The sequence below is a fragment of the Nomascus leucogenys genome, chromosome 4 (genome assembly GCF_006542625.1).
Source record: "Nomascus leucogenys isolate Asia chromosome 4, Asia_NLE_v1, whole genome shotgun sequence".
NCBI lineage: Eukaryota > Metazoa > Chordata > Mammalia > Primates > Hylobatidae > Nomascus > Nomascus leucogenys.
Window position 1 is genome coordinate 87,081,507 of NC_044384.1, and position 20,339 is coordinate 87,101,845.

Here is a 20,339-nt window from a genome sequence, read left to right on the forward strand (position 1 = left end):
GCCCCTCCGCCCGCCAGCTCTGAGGCTTCAGTGTCCCTGTTAGAGAAATTATGATGAGCTCTTTCCCCAAGGAAGTGTCTCTCGCTGGCCAGGGCTGGGGCGCCCCAGAAGCCCTCAGTCTTAAGGGGGAGATGAAGTGGGTACAAGCCAGGTAGCTGGGCGCCTGAGGGAGGTGGTCTCCTGGTGCTGCCCTCCCCCTCCAGCCTCGGATCCCACGGTCTTCTGGCCTCCCTGTCTGGGGGCAGGATTTCCATGAGAAGCTACGCTGGGGCTGAGGTGAGCCGGGTCGGGCTGGGGTGGGCTGACTGTCCAGAAAGAGGAGAGAGCCGAGTGCTTTGTGAGATCTTTTGAGGCCCAGGCCCCCATCCTGACCTGCCTGTGACATGGATGGCCCTGGGCACGGGTTTCTTGAGACCTTTTGAGGCCCAGGCCCCCATCCTGACCCTGCCTGTGACCTGGATGGCCCTGGGTGTGTGTTGGCCTCTCTGTGTACATCAGTGTCCCCTGTTGAACTGGAAACTGGGCTGGCCGCCCTGTGATGCCAGGCATGGGGCGAGTGGGTGGGAACTGGGCTGGCCGCCCTATGAAGCCAGGCACGGGGTGAGTGGGTGGGGTGCAGGTGGCGTTTATTTTCATGGATTTATACACACTGGAAAAGCCTCTGCGCCCACACCCACAGCCTCCTCCCTCCCCCCGGCGCTGGGTCCCCTCATATGAAAGCGAAGTAACACCGAGGAGCACACGGAGATATGGGGTGTGGGGCTGGGGGGGCCAGCGCTAGGGCCAAAAGTCTGGGCCCCCAGCCTCCCACACGCAGCCCCTCGGGCCCCTCGGGTGTGTCAATAAATAACCCAGGTCCAGGCGTGGTGCGGGCCTCACTCCTCGCTGTCCAGCTTCAGGCTGATGCTCCGTGCTTTGCCCCGTGCCAGGGTGGTGGGTGGTGTTCCCGGGCCCTCACGCTCCGCCTGGCTGGGGCCCCTCGAGCGAAGCAGCTGGCTCTGTTTGCGCAGGAAGTCCACGGGGGCAGCCACACCATAGCTGCTCTTGCCCAAGGCAGCTCTCGGGGGTCCCGAGGAGGCATGCGAGTGTGAGCCCGCTTCCAGCTGGCCCAGGTGGGCCACATAGCCGTCTGACAGGAACTGTGGGTAGAGGTAGGCAGCGATGAGGGGGTGCTGGCCAAGGGCCCACACGCTGCCCTCCACGGTCCTCCAGAGGCACCTGAGGCAGGCTGGGGGACTGGTGGCAGGCTTGGCACAGCCTGAGCTGAAGCCTTCTCAATAGACAGGACCCCAGGCTGGGAGCCAGGGCACCTTGGCTGTGCTCCTAGCTCTGCCCTTCTCTGGGTCTCAGTCTCCTCATCTGGAAAATGGGGTCTTAGAGGAAAAATAACAGCAGCCAGTGTTTAGCCAGCACTTGCTTTGTGCCCAGCCCTGTGCCTGTTGATGTACAGTAAATGATGTGATCTTCATAAGCTGACATGGGCAGTGCCATGATCATTTCCATTTACAGACGGGAAGCTGAGGCTCAGAAAGGTCACAGTGGAAAGCCATGGCTGAGTGGAACCAGCGCCTAGGGTCTTGAGCACATTCCAGTGTGGGCTGTCCCCTCTGGCTTGCCTGGCAGCTGGCAGCTCAAGCTGCTCATGGCCCTTGTCCTCGGAGGATCCCAGGGTCCCTGGAGGCCGGTTAGGCCTTCTCACATCTTTCCCAGAGTCTGTGGTCCCTAAGGCCTGGGACTCAGGCCCCTGCTCCCTGGTGGGGTTCTGTTCCTGGCCTTCACTTGGCCCTCACCTGGCACTGCGCCTGTAGCTTCCGCACGGCACGGCCCACGATGTATGTCTGGCTTGGGGACAGGCCCAGTGCCGCGTATACAGCCACATCTTTGGGAGACCCATAACCGGCCACGATGTTCAGTTCTACCTGTGGCGGGAGATGCCAATCAGCTGCCCCAGGGGCGGAGCCGTGCAGCTGGGGGCGGGGTCTGTTGGGCTTCCCCAGGTTGTTCTGGGGGTGGGTCCAGGCAGACGGAGGTGAGGACAGGTCCCAGTCCCACGGGGACAGGGGCGGGACCAGCTGCATCTTCCTAGTTGCCCCTAAGTACACGGGGCCTCTCAAACTAGGGGAGCAGGACCACAGCGGCCGCTGCAGTCAGGCAGGGCCCGGGCCGATCCGGTTGGGAACAGATGGGTCTCCGCTGATCGGGGGGTGGGGGGTAAGGGGGAGCGGGGGCGGGGTCAGGACCCGGAGCCTCCCCAGCCGCCGCACCTCCTGCACCAGGCTCTGCAGAAACATTGCCTTCTGGCGCAGCGGGTCGTGGGTGAGGCCGTCGCAGAAAGAGACGACGCCGTGGGGGAAGTTGTGCTGCGATAGCCAGGCCACCACGCGGTGCTTCTGCATATCCGGCCGGCCTGTGACATACACGATCAGGTAGCCGGAGTCCTGCCAGTGCCTGTGGGGCGGGGGCAGCGGTCAGCTCCGCTGGCCAGGGGTGGGGGGCCGGTCACCCCGGTGAGATGGGTGGTGGTGGTGGCGGTGGCAACTCCTACCTGACCACATCCACGGCGCCAGCTCGCACCTTGGGGTCGCTGCCCATGATGGAGACGCTGGCGGTGAAGGAGCCGTCGATGCTGAAGACCACAGCCTCCGTGCCGCGGGCCACCACAGTCAGGCAGCATTCGGCATAGGTGTGGTCGCCCCTGCGGCCCACGGGGCGGGGCGTGAGTGGCGCGGGGCGAGGCCTGGCGGAGCCCTCCCGCAGAGGCCTGGCCAGCCGCGCTCACCTGACCACCATGCGCACGGGGTAGACACCAATGCCCAGCGCGCGCTCTGGGGGAACTGGGAAGGTGAGGCGGCCCGAGCTATTGGTGACTTCCGTGCCAAAGTAGATCCACTTGCCCGACAGCGGCTGTGTCATGATGTAGACATCCACCTGGAGGGGAGAAGGGGCGGGAGGTCCATGGGGGCCCTGCATGGAGGAGGGCAGAGGCGGGGCTGTCGTCGGGGACGGGTGGGTCTAGGGGCACAACCACCAGGAACCAGGAGCTATTCCGAGGACAGGAGGTGGGGCCATGGGACCAGGCGACAGGGCCTCTGGGTCCTGACCTTCTCTCCGGTTAGCGTGACGACGTCCAGGGGCCCGTACATGAAGCGCCCGCTTAGCACCTGGGGGCGGCCCTCGCACACCACCGTGTCGCTCGCCCGGTGGTTGGAAGTGACGTTCTAGAGGGAGCAGAGGGCGTGAGTCCGCGGCCAGGAAAGGATGGGGATGCTTGGGGAGGGCTAGCAGGTGAGGATCCACACGCAAACCCCCGGGGTGGGGGCCGAGAAGCGGCGGGGCGTTGAGGGGAAAAAGGCAAGCCCGGGGGCGCACTTTTGTGGACCCCGGCCTGACAGCCTGTGTGTGGGCCGCGGCTCCAGGAGCAGAGCTGTGACAGGACGGGATGCAGAGGATGAGGCGAGGTGGGGACCAGCGCAGATCCAGACCCTAGACCCAAACTTGCCGCAGAGGGCGGGGAGACCAGTGGTTCCCAGGGGCGGGGCTGGGGCAATGAGGTGGAGCCAGGACCCCAGGGGCGGGGCAGGACTGGGAGAGAGTTGGGTCGGCTAGGGCCCGAGGAGGCGGGGTGCTGGGGGGAGGGGCGGGGCCTCTCTGGTGAGTGGGCGAGTGGGCGAGGGGCAGGGCACCTACCCGGATCTTGACCTGCGTGCGTTTTCGCTGCCACTTCTCCCTGGGGAAGGCCGGGCTGTAGATGGATGGCTCCTCGCATTCCGCCAGCTGTGGCCGCTCCTTCTCGATCACCTGCGCGGGACAGGGGGCGAGGCCTCTGTCTCTTAGGGGAGGGAGGGCTGTCCCTGCCCCGGCCCAAAGCAGCCCATCCCCGTCCCATTCTCATCTCCCATTCCATATTCCCAGGCCCACCTGGCGCAGGATGAACGCCACCACGTCGGCGGACTCCCAGTAGCTGGCGTGGAAGAGGTGGGGCAGCGTGACGGTGGGAAAGGCGGTGAGCGCCTCGGGGCAGTACAGCGAGTAGTCGATCCGCTTGGTCCCCCACCAGCGCTCCAGGACTGCGCGGCCATGGCAGCGAGTCAGGATGGCCTCCTGCCCCACACCCATCTGCCTGGGTGCCGGGTGCTCTTCCCTCCCTCCTTTCCACCCAGCCTGCTCTTTGCCAAGTCCAGGCTGGGTGCTGGGGGAAAGGGTTTCTCAGCTGGGCTTCGGAGGTGGAATACGGGCCTCCCGCACCCCCAGGCCGGACTGCCTAGGCTGGCTGACTTACTCTTAACCACCTCGCTGGTGGTGCTGGGGGCGGCTGGCTGGGCTGGGGGCTCAGTGGCCAACTCACTGCCCTTCCAGAAGGCACCACTAGTAGAGGTGGGTGTTGAGGGCACCAGCATCTCCAGCTCCTCCAGAAAGAGGCCGGAGTGCGTTTGCAGAGTGTCGGCTGGGGGAAGGAGGGCAAGGTCAGCAGGGGCCGCCAGGTGGCTCTCCTGTCTTCTCACCCAGGGCTCCCCGCACCTCTGCCATCTTCCCTGTGGCCCCTCTGGTCAGGTCCTGGCTGAGGCTGCACTGTGGCATTCTCTCCTCTCAGCTAGCCCAGTGGCCAGCTGCACTCCTGCCAGAATGCCTGTTGCCACTGCCCCAGACGCTGCACACCTGTGCCCAACACAGGCCGGCTTGGCCCATACACACCTGGGCACACCCCCAATACATGCCTGCAGCACACCCCCCACAGATGCAGCAGCACACACATGCTGGCTGCTCGTATGGCAGCACACCGGCATCATGCTGCCAGGGGGCACCCTCTCGAGCTTGGCTAACCTCCCCCACCCAACTTCTGGGCCCAGGAGGTCAGAGGGTCCTGGGGATCCAGACCCCCCCAGGGGGAAGGAGCTCCTGGTCCCGGGAGTGGTGGCCTGAGAGGTTTCCCATTGTGTGGGAGCCTCCTCATGTCTTCTGCTACCTCCTCCCTTCCTGTGTGTGCCCTCCTCCTTCTCCCCTTTATCTTGTTTGGGGGCGTACCCAGCAGCAGGGATGAGCCGTCTCCCAGGGGGAACTTCTGGTAGCGGGGCACAGTCAGTGGGGCGATGGCCTGGAACTTTGGGGCCAGCAGGGGCTCGAGGCGTGAGGCGCAGGGGTCGGCCGCATGGAAGAGGTTGTAGATCTGCTCACAGGCTGGGCGCATCTGGGCCACTGGGTACCCAAAAGATAGAGAAAGATTGTGGGGTGGGGGCTTCAGCTGGGCACTCTGGGAGGTAGGGGGTGTGGGAGCAGTACCCTGATGTCTGGTGTGACCCTGAGCCAGCAGTTCCCAAACTGCACTCCCTGGGAAGTCAGTAGGGCCCTGCTTAAAGTGAGACAGGGGCCGGGCACAGTGGCTCACGCCTGGAATCCCAGTACTGGGGGAGGCAGAAGCAGATGGATCACTTGAGGTCAGAAGTTCGAGAACAGCCCGGCCAACATGGTGAAACCCCGTCTCCATTAAAAATACAAAAATTAGCTGGATTCAGTGGCTCATTCCTGGAATCCCAGCACTGTGGGAGGCAGAGGCGGGTGGATTACCTGAGGTCAGGAGTTCGAGGCCAGCCTGGCCAACATGGCAAAACATTGTCTCTACTAAAAAAATACAAAAATTAGCTGGGCATGGTGGCGGGTGCCGGTAATCCCAGCTACTTGGGATGCTGAGGCAGGAGAATCACTTGAACCCAGGAGGTTGCAGTGAGCAAGATCAGGCCACTGACACTCTAGTCTGGGTGACAGAGCGAGACTCCATCTCAAAAAAAAAAAAAAAAAAAGGCTGAGAAGAGACCAGCGGCTTCGATTTGCTGCCGTGGTGCCCGCTGGACCCCTTCTAGTGCAGAACATCCCACAGGCGTGAAGCTCCTCCCAGTGGCTTTGGGAGACTCACCCTCGGCGAGTCCCTTCTTTCTGGGCCTCAGGTTCCCCTTCTGCAGCCAGGCCTTTGAATTAGTACAGTGGGGAAGTTGCTCGTGCCTCGGGCGAGAGGGAAGGCCAGAGGAGGTGGGCATAGAAGGGGCAGACAGAGACTAGAGGCACCCCTGCAGCCCCTAGGACTCACCCTCCAGTGTGGGCATCACAGTTTTGCGCAGAGCCAGTACCAGGCCCAGTGGAGAGCCGAAGAGGAAGAAGCCAGAGACCTTGAAGTCAAGGCGGGCAGCACTGCTGGGGCCCTCAGGTGCCTCGGAACTGGCAGCGGGTGGGCAGGAGGCCGTGCTTGCCCGCTGGGGCTCCCCGGAGGAGGTGGTTGCAGGGGCTGCCTGAAGGCTGTGGGGAAGGGGGGGTGCTCAGTGCTGCTGCCTCTGTAGTCCATCATGTGCCCAGGGCAGGAGCGATGGGGCAGGGACGTCACCTGTTCTGAGAGCCCTCGGGCTCAGGACTGGCCATGTCGCTGGGGATGCGCTGGGGAGGCAAGGCTGAGGGTTCTGGGCTGGCCCGACCCAGGCCTTCCACACCATCTGCCAGGGGGTCCCGCCCTGGGCCAAACTCCGGAGAGAGCAGCTCATTGTTCTGGATGGAACAAGGGACAGAAATATCCTCAGGCCTGGGGACCATTCGAATTCTACTTACTTAGAAGCGAGGAGCGAGGCTTGGGGGTTGGGCAGAGCAGAATTCCAGAGAAGACATGAACTGGCGGGGCAGCAGGGGGGCTGCCTGCTGGCAGAGGGGTCCCATTCCACCTGGGGCAGAGACCCAGAGCCGGAGAGGGCCTTTCCGCTCCTGAGGAGGCCGGGTTTGGCTATACTGACCATGCTCCCACGGCGGCTGCTGCCCCGACTCCCGGTGCCTGCGTTAGCACTGTGGCAGAGTGCATCAAAGCCCAGGATGCCACCAACACCATCTCCAATCAGCACGACCTGGGTGGGAGCAGGGGCACCATCATGAGAGGCCTTGTCCTCACCCAGGCCAGGCCACAGTGGGGGCTGCAGTGGAGGACAGCAGATGGACTGTCCCTAACCGCTGACCTGCCCACAGAAGCCGGCACCCTCAGGTGAGCGCAGGAAGGCTGAGTAGGCCTGGTTGGTGCGGGCAATGACGGTGGCCACGGCGCCCTGGTAGCGGGAGGATGAGGTGGCCAGCAGTGGCAGGGCAGCCAGTGGAATGTGGTCTTGGGAGCGGGACAGGCTGTCACCATCGTGGCTGTAAGGGCTCAGGCTGTAGGAGGAGGAAATGTGGTGCGTGGGTGAGGGGCTTCCAGACCCACTCCTGCCATCCAAGTCCCCTGGGCCTGCTGGCAAGCCCTGGCTCTGTGGGTCCTCTGTGGGGAGCGTTAGCCCCAAGAGGCAACTGAAATGGAGCCATTCTCCAGAACAGGTCCAGCCATGCCAGTGACTGACCCAGGTGTCTGGCTTCCTGACCCCTTCCCCCTCCCTGCCCCAAGGCCTCCCTGACCCTACGAGTTCCCTGCCATTCCACCCGTGGCTAGTACTTGGAGACAAGGGCATAGGCAGCGGCACAGATGGGTGGACAGGGCACCAGTCGCAGCGCCACATGGCCCAAAGCCTCAGGGAAGTGGATGCGGGTGACCGCCTCGAAGGCAGAGCTCAGCGTCTGCACATCTGCCTGCTTGGAGTTGGCGTCTCCAGGGCCTGAGTCCAGGATGTTGCCGCTGTGCAGGATAAGGAAGAGGGCGTGGACTGCGCATGCCTCAGCCCCCAGCTCCCCGGCTCCATCCAGGCCCTGGGGGGAACAATGGGGTGCAGTGGGTGTCATAGCAGTGGCCAGGCCAGTGAGTAGGGGGAGCTTTGACAAGGGGTGGCTGACCATACTCGCCTCTGAGTCCCTGGGTGCTTGGGCCCCATCCTCAATGCCTTTAGCTGCCTCGGCTCCAGGCTCTGTAGGGCAAGGAAGCCAGTGAGAGGGATGGAGAGGACCACTGGGATCCCCTCATCTGGCACTTCAGGCACCCCAGTTCTGGCATCTGCCTGAAGCCCCCAGTCCCTACCTTCCTCCAAACTTCTCCTCCCACCAGCTCTCCCAGGTGAGTTTGCTTTTCCAGGCCTTTGCTCCCACTCGTCTTATTGCAGTCAGGGCTGCCTCTCCACACAATGCCTGTTTGCCTGGCAAACTTCTCTAACCCTGCCCTGTCCAATGTGGTAGCCATTAGCCACAAGTGGCCATTTAAATTTAAATGAATTAAAATATAATACATAAAAACCTCAGTTCCTCAGTCACACTAGCCCCATTTTCAGTGCCTGGGAGCCAGTGTGGCTGGTGGTTATTGCCTTGGGCAGCACAGACCTAGAAGTTCTGCTGGACAGTGCTGGCCCAAGTCTTCCAAAGCTAGCATAGACATCACCTCTCACGTGAAGCATTCAGGGAGTCCAAATTAATTCCTTCATTCTTAGTGCTATTTCTGAATCATGACTACATTCTAATCATCCATCCATCCACTTATTTACCCACCCACCCATCCATCCATCGACCCACCCATCCGTCCATCCACCCACCCAACCATCCACCCATCCACCCACCCACCCATCCACCCACCCAACCATCCATCCATCCATCCATCCACCCATCCATCCATCAATCCACCCACCCACCCATCCATCCATCCACCCACCCAACCATTCATCCATCCATCCATCCATCTACCCATCCATCCATCCATCCACCATTCATTATTCGTCTATGTATTTAATGAGCACCTCTTCAGATTGCCTCTCATCTTAAGATGCCATTAAACTTATGATCTGCCGTACACGGGTGCTGGGGGCCGGTGTCCTAGGCGGGATCTTTACCTGGCGTTCCCTCCACCTCCATTGGGGAGGCAAAGGCGTCGATGAAGTCATTGGAGTTCCACTTGGTCATCTCCTTGGGGAAGACCTCCTCACTGTCCGAGAAGCCTTCTGAGGGGACAGGGGGCTGTGTCATGGGGTGGGAGGAGCTGCTCGGGGACATCCCCACTCCCAAAAAGGGCCTCAGTGCTGACCGTGGGCATCAAAGAACTCTTCCTCAGAGCTGTTCTCGGAGTCTCGGGCAATGTTCTGCATGCGCCACTCGGACAAGCTCTGGGGAGACACAGCCCCTGTCGGGCCGGCTCAGCCTCAGCCTCAGCCCAGGAGCCCAGCCTGGGGAGGGTCGTTCCTCCCATCCCTGTGCCCCAGCCTCACCTCCATGTTGGGATGAGTAGGAGGAACGGGAGGATGAGGACCACTGCTTCCCAAAGCTGGCATCGGGGGAGGCATCTGGGCCAGGGGGGGCCTCAGGCCCATCGGAGGTGCCAGTGTTGCTGGCCCCAGCCCGGGCCTCGGTGCTTGGTTTCCCGGGGGGCTGGGCCTCAGACCTCTCACTGCCTGTGTTGCACTTGGCCATGCGCTGGGCCAGCATGCGAGCAGTCTCCTCTTCCAGTGCCCGGATGTCAGCCATGCTCAGCTCTGTCCACTCATCCTGCCAGCACCAGGCCTGGCGGTGGGCCCGCAGCATCACCCGACGCAGACCTGCAGGTGCCCAGGCGTCGGAACTGCCCCCTCCCCCGCTTCCCTGCCACCGCAGCCACGTGCCCAGCCTTGAGGTTGGATAATGGCTCCCCTGGGGACACCACCCACCCAGAGCCACAAAGTAGGGCAGGGCCAGTGCAGTCCAGGAATGGGAGTGGAAAGTGGGGCATTTGTCTTCCTGCCTGACTCCCCCCCGCCCACTGCCTTTCCTGTCTCTCTGCACACCCTAACTCTCAGCACTGTCCCCACCCCATCACTCCAAAAGCAGGGACCAATGCTTGTTTTTGCTTTTGGCTGGCTTCCTGTGACTTCTGAGGAATTAACAGTTAATTAAGGGTTTAACAGTTAATGAAACTGTTGATGGTTAATGAAGATGTTAATAGTTAATGGAAGTGTTGGCACTCAATGAAGGTTGTAGCGAAAGATGATACCCATTCTGGGATATTTTTATCTTAAGCAGAAGAATAAAGTTAGAAACTCTAAAATATCTAGGAAATAAAGTAATGATGGTTGAATGATAATTATAAACTTCTGTGAGGAGATATATCAGAATCTTAGTAGTGGCTATATGTGGGTGATTTTAATTTTCTTATTTGTGCTTTTTGGTATTTTTCCAAATGCAAGACAAGCAGTCCTCATTATTCTCTAAGCTGAATTTCCTCACCTGTAAAATGGGAATAATCATCATCATTACCTGGTGGGCTGTTGTGGGTGTTAAGGGAGATCTTGCACAAAAAGTAATTAGCCATGGGTCTGTGTGTTGCAATCACTGTCAGTATTACCTCTTCATATCTGACTCAACCTCTTCCTCATTTACTGAAGAGAAATTTAAAGTGCAGAGATGGCCAGTGCCTTGCTGGAGGTACCATGGGGTGGGGGTCAGTAGGGGACAGAAGCCAGGCTGCTGGCCTCTCCAACTAGGGACCATCTCTCTGTGTGCAGATGACCTGGGCACTGAGGCAGGGCTGAGCTGTAGGCGTGGTGGCGTCAGGTTGAGGGGAGGTGTGGGACTGGGGCTCCTGAACACCAGGGCCAAAGGCTGGAACACTAGAAACTGGGAGTGGAGGGGGGGAATCCCAGAGAGAATGACATGAGTCACAGCCTCAGCCTGCACTCCTTAGCATGCTGCCAGTTAGAGTCGGTGACCTTCCTGAGCGTCTCTAAGTCTCATCCAACTCATAGGATGATGGAGAATCTTAGAATCTTAATGGAAGCAGCAGCATTTCTGAATGTCAGAGCCAGTATGGACCTTGTAGATCATATTACCAGCTTCCTGCTCTGTGGATGCCTGGCTAGGCTGTGCGGCCGCCTCTGCCCTAGTGCTCCCCACCTCAAATGGAAATGATGGCTTTCCGCCTCTGTGTCCCCAGTGGATGGGAGCATCCCTGGCCCTAAACACGGGGTCTGGGGCATGCTGGGTAAGTGGGACCTCCCGCAGCTGGGTGCTCACCTACATCATGGATGAACTGCTCGATCTTGGCTTGCATGCCCCAGTAGCGGAACTCAACCTTGCACAGCTTATAGGCACACATAAGGGGCCCCGTCTGTGCCGCCGTCCGAGCCCAGTCATCAGACAGTGGCCCTCGGCCCGTCTTGACCGAGCGGTATAGCCGGGGGTCCTCTTCTGCTTTGTACTCGCCTGGGGCCACTGCATCCCGCACGATGTCGATGGTGTCTGAGGGAGTTCGGCAAGCATTGAGCAGCGCCAGCCCCTTTGAGCCCCCGCTCCTGGCACCCTCTTGGGACTGGGTGACAGACAGTTCCCGTCCTTTTGCAGATAGGACCATGAGGCCTGAAGAGGGCTGGGACTTCTCAGAGGCTGCCCACTGAGGCAGCCAGGAGCCTGAGAGGGGCGCCAGGGTCCCCCCATAGCTCCAAGGCCTCACCCAGGATGCGCTGTCTCCTCTCGGCCCCGCTCAGGTTGAAGACGTTTGGCTGCTGCCCCCCATCAGGCAGGTAATAGGTCTCGATTTCAATGGAGAATTTCTCCACGAAAGGGCAGGTGTACCTGGGCAGAAGGCACGGATGAGGCTCACTGCTGTACCCACCAGGGCCGCTCCCCTGCTGGCCTCAGACCATGCCCACCTCACCCACTCACCGGGTTCGGGTGTAGGGGTAGGCATTCCAGGATTCCTCTTCTACCTGCAGGGCAGCCTTGGGCAGCAGTGCCCGGAACCAGCCTGGGATGTGGGATCCCACATGGTACACCTTGTGTGTGTACTGCCCGCTGCCCCCGGGCCCATCTGTGTAGGGCCGGTTGGCCAGGATCTCCACGCCGCTGCCCTCACCACTAGACTCCTCCCGGCTCTTTTTCTGTGGCCCGAGGGAGAGCAGAACAGGGGAGCTCAGCCCCAGCTTAGCGTCTGGGATCCCCAGCTCAGCCTGGTGTTCTACACAGCTCTGGGGCCCTGGTCCCAGCCTTTTCAACTCCCTGAAACCAGACCCTGCCCCACCAAAGCTCCCTGGGATCAGAATCACAGATGCAGCCCAGCCCCGCATGGGGTCTGCAACCCAGCACTCAATTCAGTCATTCATGTATTCATTGAGTGTCTGCTCCACTCCAGGCAGTGTTTGGGATTATATCAATTGAGATATATTGATGAATAGAACAAAGACCCCTGCCCTCGTGGAACTTACATTCTAGTGGAAGGAGACAGACAAAAGGAAAAAGCAAATTATATGGTGTGTTAGAAGGCGCTAGGTGCTATAGGAAAAGAAAGCCTAGAGTAGGGTACGGGTGATCAGGGCTGGGGGCGGCAGTTCTGATCTGATAGTCAGGGAAGGCCTTGCTAATAACATAATGTGACCATGGCTTGAACATGACTTTAAGGCGGTGAGGTAGGAGGAGGTGCTCAAGGCAGGGGAAGCCAGTGCAGCTCCAAGGTGGGAGCATACTGGATGTGCTGGCGGGTGGCAAGGAGGCTGGGGTGGCTGGCAAGGAAGAAGGGACAACGAGAGGAAAAGGGGCCTCCAGCTCTCAGAGGCCCTAACCCTGGCCCCCTCCCTCTCTGGGAGGCCCTGGCCGCCTCCCAATCCCAGCTCCGCCACACCCCTCAGAGCTTGAGAGCCCCCAGATCCTGCCTTCTATCGCTCTGGGGCTCAGATGGCCCTTTCAAGCCCGAGGCGGGGTCCAGGCCCTCTTGCTTTATGAGATTCTGGTCCTGCTGTTCTGGGGATAGATCTGGAGCGGACTCCCCCAAGCTCTGCACCAACCCGGCCACTGCTGAGGGCCTGCCCTGGCCCACTCTTCTCACTGCCCTACCCCAGAGCCCCCTCGCCCTCCGATCCTTGCTGCCCTGTGCCTGCTCCAGGTTTGGCACCTGGTCCTCACCCCATCTCCCTGACCTCCAGGGATGGCCAGGACCCTGCACTTCTCCAGACCCCCTCCCGCCCTCCTTTGCCGCGGAGGCCCCCCTCCTCATTCTTGCCGCCTCCTGGGCGCTTTTTCCTTCCCCGATGGGATTATAGATCCTGAGGAGGATTACAGGAGATCAGAGGAGGGCTGGGCACTTAGCGGGTGGGAAGCACCACTCGGACCTCCTGCTCCTCTTCCCACAGCCCTTCCCCATCCCCACATCTGAAGGGGGGCCTCTCTTGTCTCCTCCGGGCTCCCAGCCGGTCCCAGCCCCGGGGCAGGGCTGGCGGGGTCGGCGGGGCTCCACCTCTTGCCCGGGTGCCCTCTCCCCGCCGCCCTCACCTGGATCATGTAGAGCTGGGCCACCTGGTACTCGTCCAGGCTCATGGGCAGCAGAATGTGGTATTCCTTGATGAGCATCCTGAAGGCGCTCGGCGAGCCGCGCGCGGCCTCCGCTCCTCCTGGCGCAGGGCACGGCGCGACAGTCAGTGCGGGGAGGCTGCGCGCGGCCACGAGCCCTGCGCGCCGGCCGAGGGGCTCAGGCCACGGGACCCCATGTCCGGGCCCGCGGCGGGAGAGGCAGAGGCGAGCCCAGCGCCGCCGCCCGCGCCGCCGGGGCCGGGAGCCGCAGCGAGGCTGAGCGCTGACCTCTTTTCCGCGCAGCCCCCGCCCCCCGCCCGCCCGTCGCCATGGCAACCGCGCGCTGACGCGAGCCCCCCGGAGCGCCAAGCTCCGGCCGGCGGGCGGGAGGGCCACCTCGCCTCTCCCGCTGCGACCGCGTCCTAACCCCAGGAAACGGCATCCCTCGGGGGCGCGCCCCCGAAGCTCCGGGGCCCCTCCTTCCGGGCCCGCCTTCCGCGATCGGCCCCTTGGGGACCCGCCCCCTGCATCTCCTTCCCGGAGTCGGCGGGGTCCCAGGTCCCCCACTCTCGGACGTCCACCTAGAGCTTTGTTCCCGAGTGTCTCTGCGCGGAGTGGCCCCGTGCGGCCAGCATCTCTGCCAGGGTTCCCCACGACCTGCACCCGAACTTACCTTCCGGGACCAGTAATCCCCTCCGCCCTCCAGATCTGCCTTCTTTTACATAGAGGGCAGCCGGGTCCTCGACCTCCCCCTCCCAGCATCCTTCCTGGACCCCCGGCCCTCGCCGGCTCTCCACGCGCCTAGGCAGCCACCCCGTCCTCTTCCCGGGGGATGAGCCCTCTTCAGGCTGAGGCCAGAGTGGCTCCACTTGGTATCCCACAGGCCCTGGCCTTGGAGACCCGCTCCGCCCACCTGCGCCCCAGACTGGCACCGAGGTTCCGCTGCAGGCACTCTTCCATCCCCCACTCGCGCCCCGCGAGCAAGCGAGAGGCCCCGTTGTCCCCACTTCCCTCTGCTCGCCGGCGTCCCGGTCCCCTGCCGCGCTCTTGGCCCGCCTGCTGACGTCCCGGCTCACCTCTAGCTTGAGGCGGGCGCCCCTCACCCAGCCCGGGCAGGGCCGGCCGGCCCGTGGGTCGGAGCCCGGAGCGCCCCCAGCCCCGGCCTCGGGTTCCAGCGGTGGCCGGACCCTCCCGAGGCGCAGTGCCGGCCCATGGCCCCGACCTTCCTCTCGATCCGCCCGCCGGCGCCCCTGCCGTCCCTCCCCGCCGCCCGCCGCGTCACTGCGGCCGCCCCGCCCCCTTCCTGGGCCCGGCTGGCCCTCCCCACCCCGGCGGGGTCCGGGCAGCCCCGCCTGCAGCGGAGGAGACAGGGAGGCAGGCCCCTGCCTTCCTTCCCCCCGGCAGTGGGAAAAAGGCCATTGCCTAAATTCTGGCTCTTCCTAGTCCCTCTGTGCTGATTGGGGTCCCCGAAGACTCTTAGTTCCTATTTCCACCCTAGCCCAGCCCTCCTGTGTGCAGTGACAGGATGGTTTGATATGGGGGGTCTCAGGCCCACTCTCCTCACCCTCTGCAGTCCTTAGATTTGGGACCCAGGGTAAAGGAAATGCCTCCCCACCAGTCTAGCCAGAAGCTGGTGGCTCTGACGTGCCTCCACCTAGGGCTGGGCTCGGCTCCAGGGCCCCAGGCCTCTACGGTCACTCAGCTACACGCCCAGGCAGAAGCGGGCTGTCACTCTGAGTGGCTGGGCTAGCCCCTGCATGGTGCCACAAAGCCTCCCCCACCTCTGCCTTCCGGGTCCACAAGTCTGGTCACCCAGCCACCCGGAGTCTGGGCAAAGGCCTCACGAGGCAACCCCAAGGCTGGGTTCATGGGATCCCACCCAGCCTGCTACAAGGTGCTGGGGCAGTGACGGCAGCACCCCGCCAGCCTCTCCCCTTGACACTGAGGCCAAGTGCTGGAAGCAGCAGTGCCCATTCTCTCTGAGAAGTCAGAGACCTTCAGGGCTGATTCAGAGGCTGGGGTGTTGTCAGGGCATTAGGGCGTGTGAGGGAGTGGCTTACGTGAACTGGCATTTCCATGCTGCCAGGCATCACCGCCAATCCAGAGGAAGCACCCTCCAGGCCCAGGCTGCCCACAGCGCCAAGGGCTGTGGAAGCAGCCAGGCCCTGTGCTGCCCCCTGGTGGCACCATAGGAAGGCCCAGGGCTCTCAGCGCCACGGCTGGGGCGGAGAGGGCCCGGGTCCCACCAGAGGCTGATGGCCCACAGAGGCAAGTCAAACCTCATTTAGTCACACGCTCCCCATCCATAGTCTCCTATTCCCCTTTCTCTGCCTGGCCCACCCAGGCTTAGCTGAAGAACCAGACCCAGAAAGGCTCAGAGCTGACAGCACAACTCCAAATCATCTTTTATTAATATAAAAAGGGTATATTTAGCAAAAGACACACAGATAAAAGAGTCACTATGGCTCAGGACACAAGGCAGGGAGGTGCCAGGCCTGAGCCCCTGCTGGGGGAGAAGGAGGCTCGGGACAAAGTGGGAGAAGTGCTGGGAAGGGCTGAGTGGTAGGGGCCACAGAAAGTTCCGGTGGACAACACTGTCGGCAGGTCATGGGTGGGACTCATGGGGACCTCGCTGCTAACTCTTGTTGTGGGGGGGTGTCCTTAGTGCTGCCACCTGGAGGGCCGCTCCTTGGTTCCTGGAGGGGACCCACCAAGGGACACAGGACAGGACGCCCAGGATGGTTAGTGCAACTCAGGATGAAGGCCAGGGAGAAGCGGGTGCTCTGCAGTGGCCGGAAAGGTCCAGACGCTGAGGCCGAGGCGCTTCCTGTTACGTGCGGGCGTTCCGCTCTGTCTCTGCCAGGCACTCTCTGACTAGGGCTCGGGCATGGATGATACCTGGGGGTGGGGTGGGGTCTCAGCAACCCTCCACAGCCCCACCCACTGCCCTCCAGAGGAGGACCCCTGCCTCCCCACTCCCTTTCCCCTTTCGGCAAGAGAAATTCAAATCTAATGACGGCTAGATGAGATTAGAGGTTTGGTTAATCCTCAAGGTTGCCCTGTTGAAATACAAATTCCCAGGATCTTCCCTGGAAATGGACTCAATTTCAATTCGATTTAAAACACCTCTCTGGTAGTAATACTGGACCTCCTCTAGGCTTGGCTCAGGTGGCCTCCAGATGTCCTTCCTTCCCTAATGAAGGATAGTCCCGTGTCGGTTTCCTGAGCAGGGCGGCCTGGCCTCACTTACCTCTCTTCAGGCGCTCCATGGCGCTCTTGCTGCCAGCATAGGTGGGCCGGATCTCTTTGCCCATCTCCTCTATGACTGACAGCAGGTCCGTGTAGGTGCTCTGGGAGCCCTGGGCGCCGGGTGGCTTCATCGCCTATGTTAAAAGAGAACAGGGCAGTTAGCTCAGGCACCTGGCGGGGAGGAGGACTCCAGTCCGCATCTATAAGCAAGGCTTTGGCCCCACTCACCTGCACGTAGCCCATGGAAGGCGGTCCAAAGTCGTTAAACAGCGGTCTAAAAGGAGCGCCGGCTCCTGGCACTGAGCCCGACGGCGACGGGACGCTTCCTGCAGCAACAGGCGCGAATAAGAGGTCAGCGCGGGGCAGGGACGCCGCCTCCCAGCTTTTCCAAGCCCAGGACCGGGTTCGCCCGATTCCCTCCAAAGGATGCTTCATTCCATGCTGATCAACTTCAGGGACAAATCCCTCCCACTGCGCTCCACCTACAAGCCCTTACGTGACCACGCCCACTTCACAGGCCAGCAAACTGAGGCTCAGCGAGGGTAGGCGGCAGGCCCAGTATTGCAGAACTCAGGCCGTCTTCTCTTCGAGACCTCGACCGCCCGGCAGGCGAGTAGGGGTGGAGCTGGATCCTCACCTGTAGGGACCGGGGTGCCCGGCCCAGGGGTGCTGGAGCCAGGGGTGCTGCTGGGAGCAGGGGCGATGGGTTTGTAGGACATCCCCAACTCCTGGGCGCGGCGGACGCCAGCCGGCCGCTCCTCGGGGGTTGGCTGCCGGGCCGCTCAGCCGCGCTCTGATTGGCAAGCGGGCTGCACGCCCCTGGTAAATAGAGGTCTGGCCGGAAGGGCGAGCGGGCACGAATGCTCCCTCACTCCCGATTGGTGCGCGAAGATGTCACTCGAGCCTCCTTATTGGCCGAGACCTGCCCCAGCAGGTCGCAACCGCCGCCGATTGGCCTCCGCCTTCCGGACCTCGCACCTGTCTGCTCCGGATTGGGCGGTGGCCACCGCCCTCCGCAATTGGCGAGTTCGCGGCCCGGGCCGGCGCGCTCTCAATCCGATTAGTCCCCAGGCCCTAGAGGCGGGGCCTCGGGAACCGGGACCCGGGACTGGGCTGCCGGTTCGCGCCGAGGGGTCTTTTCGGGCGCAGGCGCTACCCTCGCGCCTCACTCGCGCTGCTTCAGACGTCTGCTCCGCTCTGCCCAGTTTCGGCCCAGCAGGGGTTGCTGTCGCCGCTGCCGTCGCCGCTGTCACCGCTGCCTTGCGCGCTTCTCCGCTCTGGGGGCCGAAGGACGCAGAGCTTTGACGTCCCGAGCCCTGCGCCCCACCCCGTGCGCTTTTACGTCACCTTTCACCGGTTCAACACCCTCTCCCCGATCTGCGCATGCGCCCGCCCGAGGCCTGCGTTTGTTCCCATGGCAACAGGCCCCTCATGGATGCCGCCACGTACCGTTCTTCCTGCGGCTTGGCTCGTCCTCAGGTCTGAGGGCGACCTCAAAGACCCCTTTACCCGCACCCCCAAGGCCCCGCGCCGCTGCCTCAGTTAGTGACAATGGCCGTAGGGCAAACCTTCGGGATTACTTGTGTGCCGGTACCCGGACCAAACTGGTCAAGAGCACCGACTGGAGCCAACCACCTGGGTTCAAATCTCAGCACCACCCCCACTAGCGATTTCCCCCAGGCAAGTTTCTCACCTCAGTATGCCTCAGTTTCCCCATCCATAAAATGGGGAAAATGACGATCTCATTGGGTTGTGTGGATTAAATGAATAGTCATAAAGTGCTTGTTGTTTCATTCTCCGCCTTCCTGTCCCACAGGGCCCCCATACCTTTTCACTCCACCACTCAGACCCCTCCCCTCAAGTCTCACTCCCCACAGGCTTAGACCTCAGACCCTCCTCCACTCCCTAACCCTTTCTCCCAGGCTCCTTCTCCAAACTCAAACTTCTCTGGCCTTGTGTATCTTCATGCTCCCAGCTTTGTAGATCTTCATCTCTAGGACAGTCATTCATTCATTCATCCAACAAGCATGTTCTGGCCGAGCGCGGTGGCTCACGCCTGTAATCCCAGCACTTTGGGAGGCCGAGGTGGGCGGATCACGAGGTCAGGAGTTCAAGACTAGCCTGGCCAACATGGTGAAACCCCCGTCTCTACTAAAAATACAAAAATTATCTGGATGTGGTGGCGGGTGCCTGTAATCCCAGCTACTTGGGAAGCTGAGGCAGGAGAATCGATTTGAAAAGAGGTTGCAGTGAGCCAAGATGGTGCCATTGCACTCCAGCCTGGGCGACAGGGCAAGACTCCACCTCAAAAAACCCCCCCCCAAAAAACACACAAAAACCATGTTCTGACTCCCTCCTCCGTCCCATGCCTTGTGCTGAACATTGAGGTTACAGAAATGAACAGGCCATGGCCTCTGTACTCAAGGAGGTCTTATACTCTGAGATAGGGAAGCAACGTCTTCTTTACATTGCAGTAAGTCAGTGGCCACAAGGGAGAACGGGACAGGGTGCATTGGAACTTAGAGGAAGGGCCTGCTGGGTGGCATCACAGAAATCTCTGCAGACCAGGTGGCATTTGAGTAGGAGGGGGTGGAAGCAGAGACCGACGGGACACTCCAGGTAGAGGGACTGGCGTGTGCAAAATCTTGGGAAATGGGAGAGCACAACATGTGTTTGAGAACCAGCCTTTTTTTTTTCTGCTGGAGAGTTCACTGGGAAGTGGAGGTAGAGCCGTGGAAATAACCACAGGGGCAGGAAGGGGACCTTAGGTGACCTGGATGTAAGGAAGCTGAGTTGACCACGGAGTCCAGTGCTTCCCTAACTCCAGCCATTAGGAAAACTCCATCAGTTTTGCCATCTATTTAACATTTCCTTGTAATTAATTCATTTTTAAAAAATCTTAAATAGAAAGGAAAAGGAATAATGTCCATTTAATCATGTGCTCACTATTTATAGTTTTCTAATACATATTCAGACTCAACTACTGTTAAAAAGAAAAGATGTTGATCAGGTCACCCAAGGTCTTCTGCTCCTACCGGTGGCACTGAGGGTGCGCTTCAGAGAAATCTACTGTGGATAGTAGGTGAAGAGGAGCCACTGAGGGTTACACCTCCTTTGGAAACCACCAAGCCCCAACTCCTTCTGTTACAGGAAAGGGGTTTAGATCCGTATCCCACCAGAGGGTTCTTGGATCTTGCACAAGAAATAATTTAGGGTGAGTCCACAGAGTAAAGTGAAAGCAAGTTTATTAAGAAAGTAAAGGAATAAAAGAATGGCTACGGACAGAGCAGGCCCAAGTGCTACTGGTTGCCCATTTTTCTGGTTATTTCTTGATGATATGCTAAACAAGGGGTGGATTATTCATGCCTCCCCGTTTTAGACCATATAGGGTAACTGCCTGACATTGCCATGGCATCAGTTTACAGATGGGAGTGCAGCAGTGAGGACGACCAGAGGTCATTCTCATCACTATCTTGGTTTTAGTGGGTTTTGGCTGGCCTCTTTACTGCAACCTGTTTTATCAGCACGGTATTTATGACCTGTGTCTTGTGCTGACCTCCTATCTCATCCTGTGACTTAGAATGCCTTAACCATCTGGGAATGCAGCCCAGTAGGTCTCAGCCTCATTTTACCCAGCTCCTATTCAAGATGGAGCTGCTCTGGTTCAAACGCCTCTGACACTTCCACACCTTAGACCTTCCTACTTTCTCCACTGCCCATTCTATTAGTTACTGCAGCCTTGACCTCCTGGGCTCAAACAATCCTGTTGCCTCAGCCTCTCAAAGTGCTGGGATTACAGGCAATAGCCACTGGCCTAATTCCACAAACAAAACAAAATACCATAGACTGGGTGGCTTAAACAACTAAAATTTCTTTTCTTTTTTTTTTTTTTTTGAGATGGAGTCTCGCTTTGT

The 20,339-nt window shown here is 60.5% G+C and overlaps 2 protein-coding genes across 10 annotated transcripts; both read right to left on the reverse strand.

Annotated features, from left to right (window-relative positions):
• Positions 1-601: 601 nt before the first annotated feature.
• PITPNM1 (phosphatidylinositol transfer protein membrane associated 1) lies at positions 602-15,318 on the reverse strand. 8 transcript variants are annotated; one of them, XM_030811341.1, is made up of 24 exons: positions 15,237-15,318; positions 13,159-13,277; positions 11,560-11,774; positions 11,348-11,469; positions 10,912-11,136; positions 9,135-9,461; positions 8,954-9,049; positions 8,763-8,870; positions 7,792-7,853; positions 7,448-7,698; positions 6,984-7,173; positions 6,768-6,875; positions 6,371-6,528; positions 6,080-6,285; positions 5,023-5,193; positions 4,280-4,444; positions 3,919-4,067; positions 3,688-3,798; positions 3,102-3,218; positions 2,780-2,928; positions 2,546-2,695; positions 2,265-2,448; positions 1,791-1,919; positions 602-1,139 (listed from the first exon to the last, which is right to left on the reverse strand). In XM_030811341.1, the coding sequence occupies exons 2-24, from the start codon at positions 13,234-13,236 to the stop codon at positions 876-878; spliced, it is 3,735 nt and encodes a 1,244-aa protein (XP_030667201.1). In that variant the 5' UTR covers positions 13,237-13,277; positions 15,237-15,318; the 3' UTR covers positions 602-875. The 8 variants fall into 8 exon arrangements, with proteins under 8 accessions (XP_030667201.1, XP_030667200.1, XP_030667202.1 ...); XM_030811340.1 differs by lacking the exon at positions 15,237-15,318 and adding an exon at positions 14,253-14,450; XM_030811342.1 differs by lacking the exon at positions 15,237-15,318 and adding an exon at positions 13,850-13,935.
• Positions 15,319-15,557: 239 nt separating this feature from the next.
• CDK2AP2 (cyclin dependent kinase 2 associated protein 2) lies at positions 15,558-17,693 on the reverse strand. 2 transcript variants are annotated; one of them, XM_003273942.3, is made up of 4 exons: positions 17,063-17,693; positions 16,654-16,751; positions 16,427-16,559; positions 15,558-16,074 (listed from the first exon to the last, which is right to left on the reverse strand). In XM_003273942.3, exons 1-4 carry the CDS (start codon positions 17,142-17,144, stop codon positions 16,007-16,009), a joined length of 381 nt encoding a protein of 126 aa, XP_003273990.1. In that variant the 5' UTR covers positions 17,145-17,693; the 3' UTR covers positions 15,558-16,006. The 2 variants fall into 2 exon arrangements, with proteins under 2 accessions (XP_003273990.1, XP_004087899.1); XM_004087851.3 differs by having other exon boundaries at positions 16,922-17,224.
• Positions 17,694-20,339: the final 2,646 nt, after the last annotated feature.

What these genes read in the sequence shown, in the direction of transcription:
- PITPNM1 (XM_030811341.1), bottom strand. Translation starts at nt 13,236, where the DNA reads ATGCTCATCAAGGAATACCACATTCTGCTGCCCATGAGCCTGGACGAG. An exon ending in CCCGAGGGCTCTCAGAACAG is followed by an intron (nt 6,286 to 6,370) that starts GTGACGTCCCTG and finishes CCTTCCCCACAG; the next exon opens with CCTTCAGGCAGCCCCTGCAA. An exon ending in CACCAGCGAGGTGGTTAAGA is followed by an intron (nt 4,068 to 4,279) that starts GTAAGTCAGCCA and finishes ATGGCCGCGCAG; the next exon opens with TCCTGGAGCGCTGGTGGGGG.
- CDK2AP2 (XM_003273942.3), bottom strand. Translation starts at nt 17,144, where the DNA reads ATGTCCTACAAACCCATCGCCCCTGCTCCCAGCAGCACCCCTGGCTCC. An exon ending in CTTCCATGGGCTACGTGCAG is followed by an intron (nt 16,560 to 16,653) that starts GTGAGTGGGGCC and finishes CTTTTAACATAG; the next exon opens with GCGATGAAGCCACCCGGCGC. An exon ending in CATGGAGCGCCTGAAGAGAG is followed by an intron (nt 16,075 to 16,426) that starts GTAAGTGAGGCC and finishes CCCCACCCCCAG; the next exon opens with GTATCATCCATGCCCGAGCC.